General features: G+C 70.5%; 1 protein-coding gene across 7 annotated transcripts in view; it reads right to left on the minus strand.

The window, feature by feature from the left end:
• ARAP1 (ArfGAP with RhoGAP domain, ankyrin repeat and PH domain 1) overlaps window positions 1–8,582 on the minus strand; it is a 45,646-nt gene extending 37,064 nt beyond the window's left edge. For 4 of the 7 annotated variants that reach the window (XR_012833467.1, XR_012833468.1, XM_075742690.1 and 1 more), the window contains exons 1-2: window positions 8,474–8,582; window positions 3,541–4,320 (exon numbers count right to left, since the gene is read on the minus strand). Coding sequence is in view for 3 of the 7 variants with exons in the window: in XM_075742690.1 (XP_075598805.1) it covers window positions 3,541–4,241 (701 nt within the window). In the remaining 4 variants the exon portion in view is untranslated. Of the gene's footprint in view, window positions 1–1,721; window positions 1,864–3,540; window positions 4,321–8,473 lie in introns of those variants that run through there. The other 3 variants (XM_075742689.1, XM_075742695.1, XM_075742692.1) reach the window with 3 other exon arrangements.
• Between the last annotated feature and the right edge of the window lie 4,701 nt (window positions 8,583–13,283).

Here is a 13,283-nt window from a genome sequence, read left to right on the forward strand (position 1 = left end):
GGCAGAGCCTGCACCAAAGAGCCGCGGGGGGTGACTCACGCCCGCGCCTGAATGCACCCCTTGTCTGTGCCGGCCCTCCTGCGCCAGGCCTGGCCGCGCACCGTCCCCGTCCTCAACAGCCCCGTGCCGGGGCACGCACCGTCCCCGAGGCCCACCCGGGGCCATACCCTGCTCTATACATCCACCATAGGCACCCAGCACCTGCTCACCCCTGCACTGCTCTATACATCCACCATAGGCACCCAGCACCCGCTTGGTCCTGCCCTGCTCTATACATCCACCATAGGCACCCAGCACCCGCTCACCCCTGCCCTGCTCTATACATCCACCATAGGCACCCAGCACCCACTCACCCCTGCCCTGCTCTATACATCCACCATAGGCACCCAGCACCAGCCCCGTACTGGATATCTACGTAGCATAACCGATCAATTTATCCACACCCGGCCGTATACGTCACAACAGTAATCCAGCACCAGCACATCCATACCCGACCGTATACACCCACTCTAGGAGGACGGTATAGGCGCTGCCGTAGGCGCCCACCGAGCAGCAGGCCATACGTACGGCCCTGCCCATACCCACTGCAGTGACCAAGCGCCAGCACGTGTGCTCTAGGACGTATTTATGGATCATTTACGTGCGTAACGTATACGCTACACGTGCAATAGCGCACAGAGAGCGCCGGGGCCCACGGCCGTCCCATGGCCCCGCTCTGGCACAGGCTGTGGGATCCCGCCGCGGCATCCCCAGCGTCCCCCCGGCACCAGAAGCGCAGCCCGAGCCGCGGGAGCAGCCAGCCCTCTGTCCCGGGGGTGCCGCTCGGCCTCCGGCCCCCGGCAAGGACACGGCCCCGTCCCCTCCGGTGCTGGGCACGTCGTCGCCAGCTTGAGCCGGGGTGAGTCAGAGCCTGGCCGGGCGCCCGTTGGCCCCAGCACGCAGCTCCCAGTGTGGACCAGTGCCCACCCGTGCTCCCAGTGCCCACACACGTGGACCCCACGCCGGTGGGCACGGCTGTGCCGTGGCCAAAACCCCCGGGGGGGGGGGGGCAGCTCCAGTGGTGGATCCCGGCCCTACGGCTCAGCGAGCGGGGCAGGACGGAGCGAAGCACCCCCTGCTCCCCACCGAGCCCCGGGGGCAGGGAGCCAGGGGGGCCACGATGCCCGTGGCACGACCCAGCTGCTTTTTCAGCCGCCCAAACTTTCGGCATCTGCACAAACCTGCGGCACGGTGCCCCCCGGCCCCGCGGCCCCCGGGGCAGCCTGAGCAGCTCCCGGCCCCCCCCCCGCCCTCCCTCCCGGGCCACCCGCGGGGTGCTGAGCCCCGGCGAAAGGAAATCCTCCACAGGGCCGTACGGAAAGGGCCGTGACACTGACGGCTTCCCTCTCCGGGAAAGCCAGGGCTGCCGGGGACCTGCCCTGCAAATCATTCCTTTCCCAGCAAAGCCGCCGTGCCGTGCCGTGCCGTGCCGTGCCATGCCGTGCCATGCCGTGGCAGCCGGTGACCCGCAGGCCTGCACAGCAGCTCTCCCCGCTCGGCCCCGGTTTGACCCGCCGGCCCTGAGGTGCAGGCAGGGGCAGGAAACCTCCGGCTGAGCGGGGGGAGGCCGGAGCAGCACTGCCAGCACCGGTTGCCCGTGCAAAACCCCCAGCAGCCCCGTCCGCTGCCATCCTGCAAACGCCGCCTTGCACCCGCCGTGGCGGCGGCGGTGACATCCCTACCTGGGTGGGCGGCGGGGACCCCCGGCAGGGCCGGATCCGGTGGCGTGGGGAACGTCCGGCGAGGCCGGCCGGCGATGCCGGCGATGCCGGCGGGGAGCGGAGCTCGTCACCCCGAGCACTTCCTGCACCGCGCTCGCCCGTGAGCAAAACTTCCTGAGCCGGCCAAAGTGGCGGCATAGCCGGTACCGAAGCGACGGCCACCGGCCTCGGCGGCCACCGGCGGCCTCCCAGCCAGGGCAGGATGGAGGAGTGACCCCGGGGGGATCCTGGGGACCACCCTGGTGCAGAAATGCAGCGATGGGGACGGACCCCAGGGCTGCCGGGACCCACACGGCTTTGGCGGGGATGCGGAGCCAGGGACCCCCGGGGACACGTGCCCGCCCGCCCCATGGGGTGCCAGCCCCCCCCGGCTGCCCGAGCCCCCTCCCCGGCTGGGCATCCCCCCCCCCCCCCGGCTGCATCGGCGCCAGGCGGGGGGCAGAGCACTGGGGGGGGGGGCACCACAAAGCCTGCTGGGGCACGGCGATGGGCAGCGGGGGGGGGGACAGCCACCGCCCCCCCGCCCCATCCTGACCGCACAGACACCTCGGGGCAGGGGGTCTCATCCAGCCCCATCGCCCAGGACTGCAGAGACGGGGCAAACGGCCCCCCCCCACCCCGGGAGCAGGGCTCTGCCTCCCCTCGGGGACCAGCCGGACCCCCCCCCGGCTCCAGCAGCACCTCCCTTGGAGCGCTGGGGGGTCTGGGGGTCCCAGGGAGGGGGGGGGGTGTGAGCACAGCGCTGCTCCCGGGACATAAGCTGCTTGCTCAGCACCCCGGCTGCGGCTGCACATCACCCCCCCTCGCCCCAGGAGGGTGCTCACACCCAGGGGCTCCTCTCTGCCCCCCCCAGCCAGACCCCCGCTCCCCCCCCCCCAGCTCCGTGCCCGCCTGCTGCTCTGCAGGATTTTGGGGTGCAGTGGGGCGGGGGGGGGGCCATGTCCTGGCAGCTGCAGCAAAAGCAGCCCGGCCTCGGTGCAGCAAACCCTGCGCTTGCAGGCAGGTGCTGCGGCTCGGGGGGGGGGACACGGGGGGGGGACATCAAGGGAGGGCTGTGAGAGCTGCTCTCACCAAACCCCTGCCTGCTCTCGTGTCATCCGGCCACAGCAGCAGGCAGCTGCCTGCTCCCCCCCAACCCCCCCCTGCCCACCACGCTGCGGTTTGCTGTCTGCTCCCACAGGGTGTGACGAGTTCTTTGGGCCTCAGCGCTGCCTGCACCGCAGGCACAGGCAGGACAGGGCTCTGCACCCCAAACGCTGCCACGAGCCCGGGACAGGCTGGGGTGACCGGGTGGCCGCATCCAGCCAGGACATCAGCTCCCACGACGCGCATCGAGCCCGGGAGAGAGAAGAACCGCAGCCCCCGGGGTCACAGACCCCATGGTCAGGATTCGACCACCCCACGCTGGCCCCACATCCCCCCAAAGACACCCCAAAAGGGGATGGGGACAAAGCTGGGGTGTCCCCGGGGGTGACCCCCCCCCCTCACCGGGACAGTGTGACACTAGAGAGCGCCGCTGTCCTGGGCAAGACGGATACAGGTCCTGCCCCGACCCCCCCGGGAGACGGGCTGGGGCTGGGGGGGTCCCCCAAGGGCTGTGCTGGAGATGTGGGGGTGTGGGTACCCCCGGGAGATGGGCTGGGGGGTCTGTGGGTACCCCAGGGGGATGTGCTGGGGCCGGGGGGCTGTGCACCCTCCCAAGGGTCCCACCCACATCACAGCAGCCCCCCATGGGGACCCCGCTGCCTCGGGACACCCCCAGGCTCGGCTCCCCCCTTACCTCCTGTGGGACACGGCCCTCGGGGGCAGCACGGGCGGGCGGCTGGGCGCGGGGGGGCCCTTCAGGGACTGGCACTTGGCTTCCAACTGGTGACGTTTGGCCGGCAGCGGCGGCACGGGGGGTCTCGCCCGGCTTTCGGCCGGAGGCTTCTCAGCGAGGGCCGGCGGCGAGGGCACCTCCGGGGCCGGGGGGCGGCTGCGGGGCGCGGGGCAGGGCTGGGGGGTGCCACCCGTTAGCGACGGGGAGAATTTGACCGGGGGGCGGCAGCCCACCCTGGGTGGGATGGGTGGGGGCAGCTGGGTGACGCTCGCACCCCCTTCCGGCTCCGGCAGCGGGGACCCCCCCGGCATCGCCGGGCACCAGGGCTCCGGCTGCTCCCACTGCTCCGGCCGCTCCGGCTGCTCCGGCACCATCGCGGTGGTCAGGCGGAAGATGTGGCGTTTCAGGGGCACGGGTTTCCTGGCGGGGGGCTGGGGGGTCCCGGGGGCCAGGGTCGCCTCGGCGAAGGCTTTCTGGAGCCCCAGGAGGATGCGGCGGCGGTGGCCGGGCAGCACCACGCCGAGCCGGGTGAGCGCCTCGTCCGTCAGCGCCCGGCAGTCCCACACTGTCCACAGCTCGCTCTGCTGGAAACTCTCCACGTACTGGTCGAGGTGGAGGGCCGCTAGCCAGGCGGCCACCGGCAGAGACCCCCCCTCCTCCATGGTGGGGGCCTGGCCGCAGAGACCTGGTGCCGCTCAGTGCATCTCCTGCGCCCGGCGAGGCTCAGGCCAGCATCAGGACCTGGGGATGGAGACAAGAGGATGAGCCCGGGGTCAGGATCGGTCCCAAACTGCGTGCCGGCTGAAGCCCAGGGTCCCAGCACTGCCGCTTCCCAGCGACGCTGCCCGGTTTTCGGAGGGGCTCCTCGCCGCCGACCACCCTGTGCCCCCAGCAGGATCGGGCACCCGGATGCCGGCACCTCCCCTGAACGGGGGGGGGGGCTGCCGGGATGCCGGAGGGTCCCGATTTAGGGGTGTAAATGTAGACGCCGTCCCCGCTGAGGCTCGCCGGATCATGGCACCGTGTGGTCCCAGGGTGGTCCCCGTGCGGGGGGCAACGCGCGGGCTGGGGGACGGCGCAGGGTGTGGGGGCCCACGGCGGCCGTGAACCCCCCGCAGCCAGAGCCCGGCGCAAGAAGGAGCCGGCAGAAGGCACCGGGACTCAGCGGTGACAGTGCCGAGGGGCGGCGGGACGTCCCAGGCACCAGTTTTGGGGGGTGGGTGGGGGGCGGGGAGGGACGTCACCCCCCCCCGGACGCGGCTCCTGTTTACCCCGGCGTCAGGATCCGACCCTGCGCAGGACAGCAGGGCACGCGGAGGATGCTCGGGCCACTCGGCGCTAACCAACGGGGAGCCCAGTCGACGCATCAAGAACTGGCAGTGTGTGTCCCCCCCCGAGAGAGCCCCCCGCCCTCCCTGCCGCCACCCCTGCCCCAGCGAGCCCGGCCGGGGGCGCACGGACAGACGGACGGGCCCGGCAGGCTGCACCCCACCGGCACCGGACAAAGCCTTAGTGCGGCAATGGGATGCTGAGAGGAGCCCCGTCCCTTCTCCGGGCTGTCCCCGGCTCCACCAAACCCATGCCAAATCTGTGCCAAACCCGCACCATACCTGTGCCAAACCTACACCAAACCTGCACCAAACCCGCACCAAACCCGCATCAAACCTGTGCCAAACCTACACCAAACCTGCACCAAACCCGCACCATACCTGCGCCGAACCCCCACCAAACCCGCATCAAACCTGTGCCAAACCCATGCCGTACCCCCACCAAACCCATGCCAAACCCGTGCCAAACCTGTGCCACACCACCGCTGCCGGCAGGGCCGAGCCCCGTCGCCTGGGCGAGCCGTGGGGCCGGGATACCCTGCCCTTCCACCCAGGTGTGGGTGGGCACCCGAGCCGGGGCAGGAGGCATCCCCCGGCCACGCCGGCTCCTCGTGGCACTGCCGGCCACCCCGGCGCACGCCTTGTTTTGGGTTTGCCGAAGACTTTTTTAGACCTGCTAAATAGGAGCCAGAGGATTTCCTGGTGCCATAAATAGGCCGACCATGAAATGTGCCCGTCAGAGTCACGTTTTCTCTGACTCAGGCAGACCTGACCCCTCCGGCCAGCGCTCGTGGTTTCGGCAGCGGCGACGGTCGAGCGGCTGCTGCTCCCGCCAAACACGGGCAAAGTTGCGCGGCAGGGCCGGGTTCATCCTCCTCCTGGCGCTAACCGGGCACAGCCCAACCCCGCAGACCCCCGTGGCGGTGTGAGGTCCCGGCTGGCAGCGGGGTTCACCCGGCGGCCCCCACGCCTCCGGACACGGGCATCCCGGCACTGCCGCAGGGATCCGGCTGCGCTGCCCCTTCCCCGGCACCTCCTGGCACAGCTCAGCTTTGCTTCAGGCTGCGAGACCCCGCGTGTCCATCTCCTGCCGAGGAAGGAGAGGCGGGGGGGTCCCGGGGCCGGCCGCCCCCCACGACTCCTTGCCGGCAGCACCAGAGAAACCAGCGGCACCGCGGACCTGCCCGCCGGTCCCAGCAGCACAAAACTCCCTGACGCAGCGTACAAGGCGAGGGGCCACGCGCAGGCAGAGCGGCCCTTTCCCTCTTCCACCTCCACAGCTAAAAAACCCCCAGAACCCCACACCCGTTTACTATTAAAAATAGACAAGTGACGGCGCTGGGTGACATCGCTGTCACAGGACGTCCGGTGCTGCCTGCACAGGCAGGCTTGTCCCCCCGCACGGTCCCTGCCCGCAACGCGCGTCTTGCAGAGGCAAAACCCTGCGGAGGGGCGGAGGGAAAGGCGCTGGCACCGGCTGGGGGGGGGGGGTCCCACGCGTGTCCCCTCCCGGCAGGAGCCAAGGAGTCACCGCGAGCGTCGCCCACTGCCACGGGTGATGGCAGCCCCAGCTCTGCGCCGGCTGCGGCGGGACAGACCCACCTCCGGCAGCCAGGAATTTGGGGTGGCAGGGGGTGGGCGCGCTCCCCTGAGCCCCCCCGCCCAGGCACAGGGTGCAGCCTCGCCGGGAGGAGGAGCGTGCCGCGGTGTCACCGGTGCCGCCGCCAGTTCTGCTTTTGCCCCGAGTGGGAAGCGGCTGGGTTTGTGCCGTGCTGACGGTGCGGGACACCTCTCCCCGTGCCACCCGGCACCGGCCCTGCGCGGATCCGACGTACGAGCTGCCCCCGCCGGGCGCTCACCTCCGCTCGCCGCCGGCACCGCGCACGTGCCGGCAGAGCGCCGGGGCGGCCATCGGGCCTCGCTGCTGCTCGCCGGGGCCGGGGATCGGGGATAAAGCTCCCGGCGGGTGCCTGGCACGCCGGGCTGGCAGCTCACCGGCGCTCTCCGGCCCTTCGCCCTCGCCCGGTCAATCATTCATCAGGGGTTCCCTCCTGCGGTCATCGATCGTTTAACCTCTGCCCAAAAAGAGACGAGAAAATTCCAGAAACGAGACCAACCCGCAGAGCCGCCGTAACCCAGCCGGCTGCCGGGGACGGGGGGGTGGTGGCACCCCAGCCCTGGCCCCCGCCGTCCCTTTCGGCTCTCAAATCCTCGCCGTGCTTACCCACCGCATTCCTCCCCGGGATTAGGCAACTCCGCCGGGGCGGTTTTGTAAGAGACTTAGCGGCCGTAAGAGCGGCGTGACGAGGGGCCGGCCAGGGCGGCAAACTGCCCCCGGAACCGGGGCAGGGACGGGCAGCTGCCTGCAAACCGGGAGCGCGAGCCGGGATGCCGAAACACACGCCGGCAGCCCTGTCCCAAAGCCACGCTGCCCTCCGTCTTCCCGTGCCGGGGATGGAGGAGCCGGGGGCGAGCGGGGACGGTCCCCGTGGTGCCCACAGTCTGTACGAGGGGCTCGGCCGTCCACTCTGCTCTAACAGGGGCCGGCCCCCGCAGCCCCCCGGCCCCTCCGGCCCCGGCCCAGCTTAGCGGGGGGGGTTCCGGACGCCCTTTATCCCCGGCCAGCTGCACGCAAACCCCGGGGAGAGCCGAGCACCGCGCTGGGCTCCGGGCGCTCAGCTCCGCCGGGACCCTCTCCCCACCCGCGCCCATCAGCGCCGGGGGACGCCCTGCGCCCCACCTCCCCTTCCCAAGCGGAGCGAAGCCAACGCCCCGCCGTGCCCCCCCCGCTTTGCAGCCACCCCACCCACAGGCCTTGCCCTGGCTTTGCTCGCCGGCGGTGCCGGATGGCGCATCGGCCGCGGCACGGCACCGAACGACGCTGGGCGTGCACGAGCGGCCCCGGCACGCGCCACCGTGAGCCAGTCGCTCCGTTTAAGGCTCCCTTGACCCCGCGCACCGCGGCTTCCCTGCCCGAGGGTCCGGCACCCGGGGGCCGCAGGCAGGACACCCCGTCCTTTGCCCACCGCGCCCCACCGCTGCTGTGGGGGCCGCGGGTTTCCCATCCTACAAACCGGAGGCGAAGGGCTACGGGCAGCAGGAGCCGCGCACGGCGGTAACGAGGCTCAGGCTCATTAGATTAACGAGCTGCGTGTGCGACGGGAAGGGCGGTGGGCTCTGACTGGGGGTGGCAGGCGAGCACAGCTGTGGCAAAGCCGTGACCACCGCAGAGGCAGCCGCACGCAGCGCCCCCCCCCCCCCCCATCCCGGCAGCCCCATGGCACCCAGCTAAATCATCGTTACCCCTAACGAGGCGCCAGGGAGTCAAGCGCGTTGACCATGGCCGGCCGGTATGTCAGCGGCAGAGCCGTACCAAGCAGCTCCGGCGACAGCCGGGCTCGCATCGCCCGTGTGCCCGCTCCAATTCCCATCCCGATCCCTCCTCCAGCGCCGGCAAGCCGGCAGGCAGAGCAGGCAAACCCTGCCTGCGCCCCGGCGTTCCCCTTCCCCAGGCCCTTGGGCTCGTTAACCAAGGAGAGCTAATTAAAGCGGGCGAAGCACGGTACCTTGGCTCAGCCGCGGTGGGTGGCCGGGGCGAGGTGGCCGGCGTGCCCGCAGCCCATACCCGGCTCCCCGGCCGGCACGGCGGAGGTTTGCGGAGGGGTCTCTGCCCGCCCGGGCACTTCCTCAAACGCCGCCTCGGCGATCGGGAACTTGCCGAAAAGCTGAGACAAGCGTTACGAGCCCCACGCACGGGGGGACGTGTTGCAATAACCGCCGCTCGCTCGGAGCTCGCTGCCGCGCTGCAAGAGCCCTCCGGCCCCGGCGAAACCCATGGTATCTCAGCACGGCAGAGAACCGCCGACCGCAGCCACCATGGCAGAGGAAGAAGCCGGAGCCCGGTGCCGGAGAAGCCCCGGCTGACGGCGGGATGGGGCAGGGCCTTCGGCAAGAGAGGAAGGAAGAAACGGGGAGGGTGGTCCCCGGAAAGCTGCGTTGCGTGGCACGGCTCCCCGGCACTGCGGCAGGGACCGGGGCACTGAGCGTGGGGTGCCCTGGGGCCGGCGGGACAAGCCGAGCCCCGGCCACCGGCGAGGAAGGGACGAGCGGCCGGGTGGCTGCCGTGTCCCCGCCAGCGCGGGAGGGCAGCCAGCCCTCACCCACGGGGGTCCTGGTGGGCACCGGGGACACGGAGCCAGGTCACGGGGGACCCGTGGGAGCGGGGATGGCCACCGGTGGGAAGGGGGGTACTCGGCCGCCACGCTCCCCGCTGCATCGGGCAACCAGCCTCGCACCGGGGTGATTCGTACCCCTTCCGCCTACGTTAAGGATCCTCAGCCGGCACCGGGGCCGCCCGGCACGGGGCCGATGTCCCCGACGTCCCTGCGGACACGGGGACGGACCAGCCTGGCAGAAGAGCCCAGGACAGACTTGCCTGGTGCTGCCGCAGCCGCCGCCGCTCTCGGCCGGGAATCGAAAGCACCGCATCCTCGCACCGAAACCGGCCGAGACGAATCCTCGGGGAGCAGAAAAGCAGAAGCGCGGTCCCAGGATCGTACCGATCCTTGGCTCCCGGCGGCACCGCACCCCACAGACCTCCCACCCAAACCGCTCCGGCGCGTCTCCTCGGCACGCTCCCATCAGTTCAGCAGCTGCAAAGGTCCCACTTTGGGAACACGAAGCTGTTTCATTTTCAAGATCTCACAGTGGAGCACAGGCCAATAAATACAGCATGCAAATAATATTCAAACGCACCAGGCCCCAGGCAGCATTCAGAAATCAAGTTAAATCTTGCAAAGTCATCAAAATCTAGGGGTGGAAAAGGTTCTTCAGAGCCTCTTCCTGCTGCCAGCGATTCAAATCTCAAAGTGCTTCATGTCGAAGCAGCCGGGCCGGTACCCCGGCCTCGCCGCAGGCTGCGCGCGTTGCTTTACAGCTCCTACACAGCCCGCCTGCCCCCCCGGCTGCCAGGCTCTCTGCGGTGGGAACTGCCCGAAGGCAGTGAGGTGAGGGGCGTGCAGGGCGTGCGTGGCCGTGCGGGGCGTGCGTGGAGGCGAGGGGCGTGCACGGCGGTGCGGGGTGTGCATGGCGGTGCGGGGTGTGCATGGCGGTGCGGGGTGTGCATGGCGGTGCGGGGTGTGCGCGGCGGTGCAGGGCGTGCATGGTGGTGCGGGGTGTGCATGGCGGTGCAGGGCGTGCAGGGCAGTGAGGGGCGTGCAGGGCAGTGAGGGGCATGCATGGCGGTGCAGGGCGTGCAGGGCAGTGAGGGGCGTGCAGGGCGGTGAGGGGTGTGCATGGCGGTGCAGGGCGTGCAGGGCAGTGAGGGGCGTGCAGGGCAGTGAGGGGTGTGCAGGGCGGTGCAGAGCGCGCACAGCTGCATGGGGTGTGCGTGGCCAGTTGGAGCGTGCAAGGTCGTGCAAGGTGTGCACGGCAGCGCAGGATGCGCATGGCGACGTGGGGTTTGCATGACCGATTGGGGTGTGCACGGCGGCGAGGGGGTGTGCATGGGGTGTGCAAGGTGTGCATGGCCTATCGGGGTGCGCATCGTTGGTCGGGGGGGGTTTGGGGTGCGCGTGGCCGGTCGGGGTGCGCACAGCAGATCGGGCTGCACGCGGGCGTGCGGGGAGCGTGCGGCAGCTGGGGGTGTGCACCGGTTCCCCGCAGCAGTGCAGCGGCTGGGCCGTGCTGGGGGGGGGGAGAGGGCAGCCGGAGAGCGAGCCGTGAGCCGAGCCCACCCCATCCCCGGGCAAATCCACCACAAAAGGGGCAAATCTGCCAAAAAAAGGGCAAATCCACCAAAAAAAAAAGGGGCAAACGCATCTGACAACTGATGTCGCTGCCCCGCTGAGCCCCGACCGGGACGCTCCCAGCTCCTGACACACTTTCTGGAAGCCGCCTGCAAAATAGGTCAGGAAACCGTACCGCACGTGCACGGCCCCCCACGCCGGCCCCACCGGCCACGGGGCCGTCCCCCAGCTCCCGGGGCGCAGCGATGGCGGGGGGGTCCCCTGCCAAAACACGGGGCCCGGGGGGTCACGGCACCCCCTTCCTCCGTGGGAATCGTCCGGGGCAGCCGGCACGCAGCACCGAAACTGCGCCGGCCGCTGTTTCACCTTCCCCGGAGTGGGAAGTGAAAGTCTTTTTGGTGAAGGGCTTGACCGCTCCAGCTGCAGTGTGGGGGGGGGTTGGCCCTTTGCTGGTCCCCCCCTTCCTCCTCGGGGTGCAGCGGGCACCCGCGGCGCAGACCCAGCTCACCCCCCCCGGGGCCACCCAAAACCCTCTGCCTGGAAAGAGCCGGCTCAGCGGGGTGCAGCAGCACCCCCACCCCACGCACAGACACCCCCCGCCGCGCACCCCTGCCCACCGCAGCACCGCCCGGCAGGACGCAGCCCAGCCGCGGCGCGTGGATGCAACCAGCGGGGACGACGGGTCCCCCCCAGCCGCAGGCACCCGCTCCCCCCTTTGCAAAAAGCTTTCCGCACAGCCGGATCGCCCCCCCCCCCCCACCATCACCTGCAGATTTGGGGTGTCCAAGCACCGCCCCAGCCACTCGTGGGGTGTCCTGGACCAGGGCAGCATCTCCTGCCTGCACCGCCGGGCCGGCAGCGTGGGCAGGAGGAGGAGGAGGAGGAGGAAGGCCGTGCCGGGCTGGGGGGCACGGTGGCACTTTCTAACCTGCCCCGGGAAGCCCCGAATTATTTTTAGACTATTTTTTTTCCCCTCAAGCGTGACGTTCGTGCCGTGCCGCAGACAGCAAAGCAGGCAGGGAGACAGGCAGCGACCCCCCCCCCCCGCCCTGGGGTCACCCCCTGCCAGATTTGACCGGCTCTGCGGAGGTTCCTGGCTCGGCACGCTCCCGACTGACCAGGTCACATCCATCCGCAAACCCTCCCGGAGCACTAACGCCAAACCTCGCCACGGGGCCCTGCCGCCGAACACCCGCCGCAGCCGCCCGAAGCCCCCGCCGCGCGGTGACGGCACCCACAGCCCTCCCGAGCTGACGGGACGGGACTCGGTTTGCTGCGGGGGGGGCAGACGTGTGGCACGGGATGATAAAAACACCCGGGAGGATAAAAACACCCGGGACGATAAAACCACTCGGTACGCACCGCATCCCGCCTGGCTTTGGGATGGGGCCGGCCGCGCCAGGAGAAGAGCCGGGAGGTGCCGCCCGGAGCAGCATCGCTCCCCCCAGAGCCCCCCCAGCCCCCCGGGCTCACCCCGCTGCTGGGATTTCTGGGGAGCAGACGACCCGGTTTGGCAGGGGGGGACGGGGGGTGTGGGGCACGCAGGGATGCAGAAATCCAGCATTGCCAGAAACGTCCTCATCCCGGATGTCCGGCTGCTTCCCGCAGCAGCTCAGCCCCGAGAGCCGCCGCGGAGGGGAGCACCCCGGGAAACAGCCTTCACCCCCGCACCGATCCCGGCACCCCGGTGGGACCACCGGAGGGAACATGGTCCCCCAGCCCGTGCCGCCAAAGCCTGGTTTTCAGGGGTGAACGCTGCAAATTAAAACTGCGGCCCCTGCAGCGGTGCCAAAGCCCCGCGGACGCCCCCCCGGGAGCGAGGGGCCCCCCCCCTCCCCGTGCAGCCCTGCCCCGCACCCCTGAGCATCGTCCGGATGGCCCCGGGGACGCGGCAGCAGCAAAGCCACGCGAGGAACCGAACCGGCTCGCCGTTACCAGAGGACGAAGCAACGACCGTCCCGGTTGCAGCCACGCGGCGCTGGCAGCCGGTGCCGAGCAATTCTTCAGACCTCGCCAGCCGTACTGGGATGCGGCGAGGAGGAGGAGGAGGAGGAGGAGGAAGGTGAGAGAAACCCGCCGGTGGCATTGCCCGGCGTTCGGGCGCTGTTGGCGGCGATGGGCGCCGCACGGGCGCTGCTGGCAGGGATCCTGGCAGCCCCGGTAGAGCCGCAGCTGCCGGCGTTGGTTGGCCGCGAACTGGGACGCGCCGAGCCGGCTCTCGAACAGAAAACAAATCGGCCAGCCGGGCCTGGGGTCCCGCTCCCCCGGGCTTTACCCCTCTGCCACCGCCCCCCCCGGCATCCCCGGGCATCTCCCTCGGCGACGGGACCCCCGGCGAGCGCGGGGGCGATGGCTAGCGCTGCACCTCACCGCCCCGCTGTCGGCAGAGCCTGGGCCCCCAGGAGACTGGGGTTGAGCTGGGTTATACTGGGCTTGAGCTGGGTTATACTGGGGTTGAGCTGGGGGCTTCTGAGGGGGAGCTGGAGCAGACTGGGGTTGAGTGGGGAATACTGGGGTTGAGCTGGGATGTGCTGGGGTGCATCGGCCGGGGTGGGGGGGTACAGCCCTGCTGTAGCTGAGCAATTTGGGAGCACGGCTGCAGCCAGCACCCCCCTCCCCGCCTCGCACC

The sequence above is a fragment of the Balearica regulorum genome, chromosome 1, assembly GCF_011004875.1.
Source record: "Balearica regulorum gibbericeps isolate bBalReg1 chromosome 1, bBalReg1.pri, whole genome shotgun sequence".
NCBI classification, from domain to species: domain Eukaryota; kingdom Metazoa; phylum Chordata; class Aves; order Gruiformes; family Gruidae; genus Balearica; species Balearica regulorum.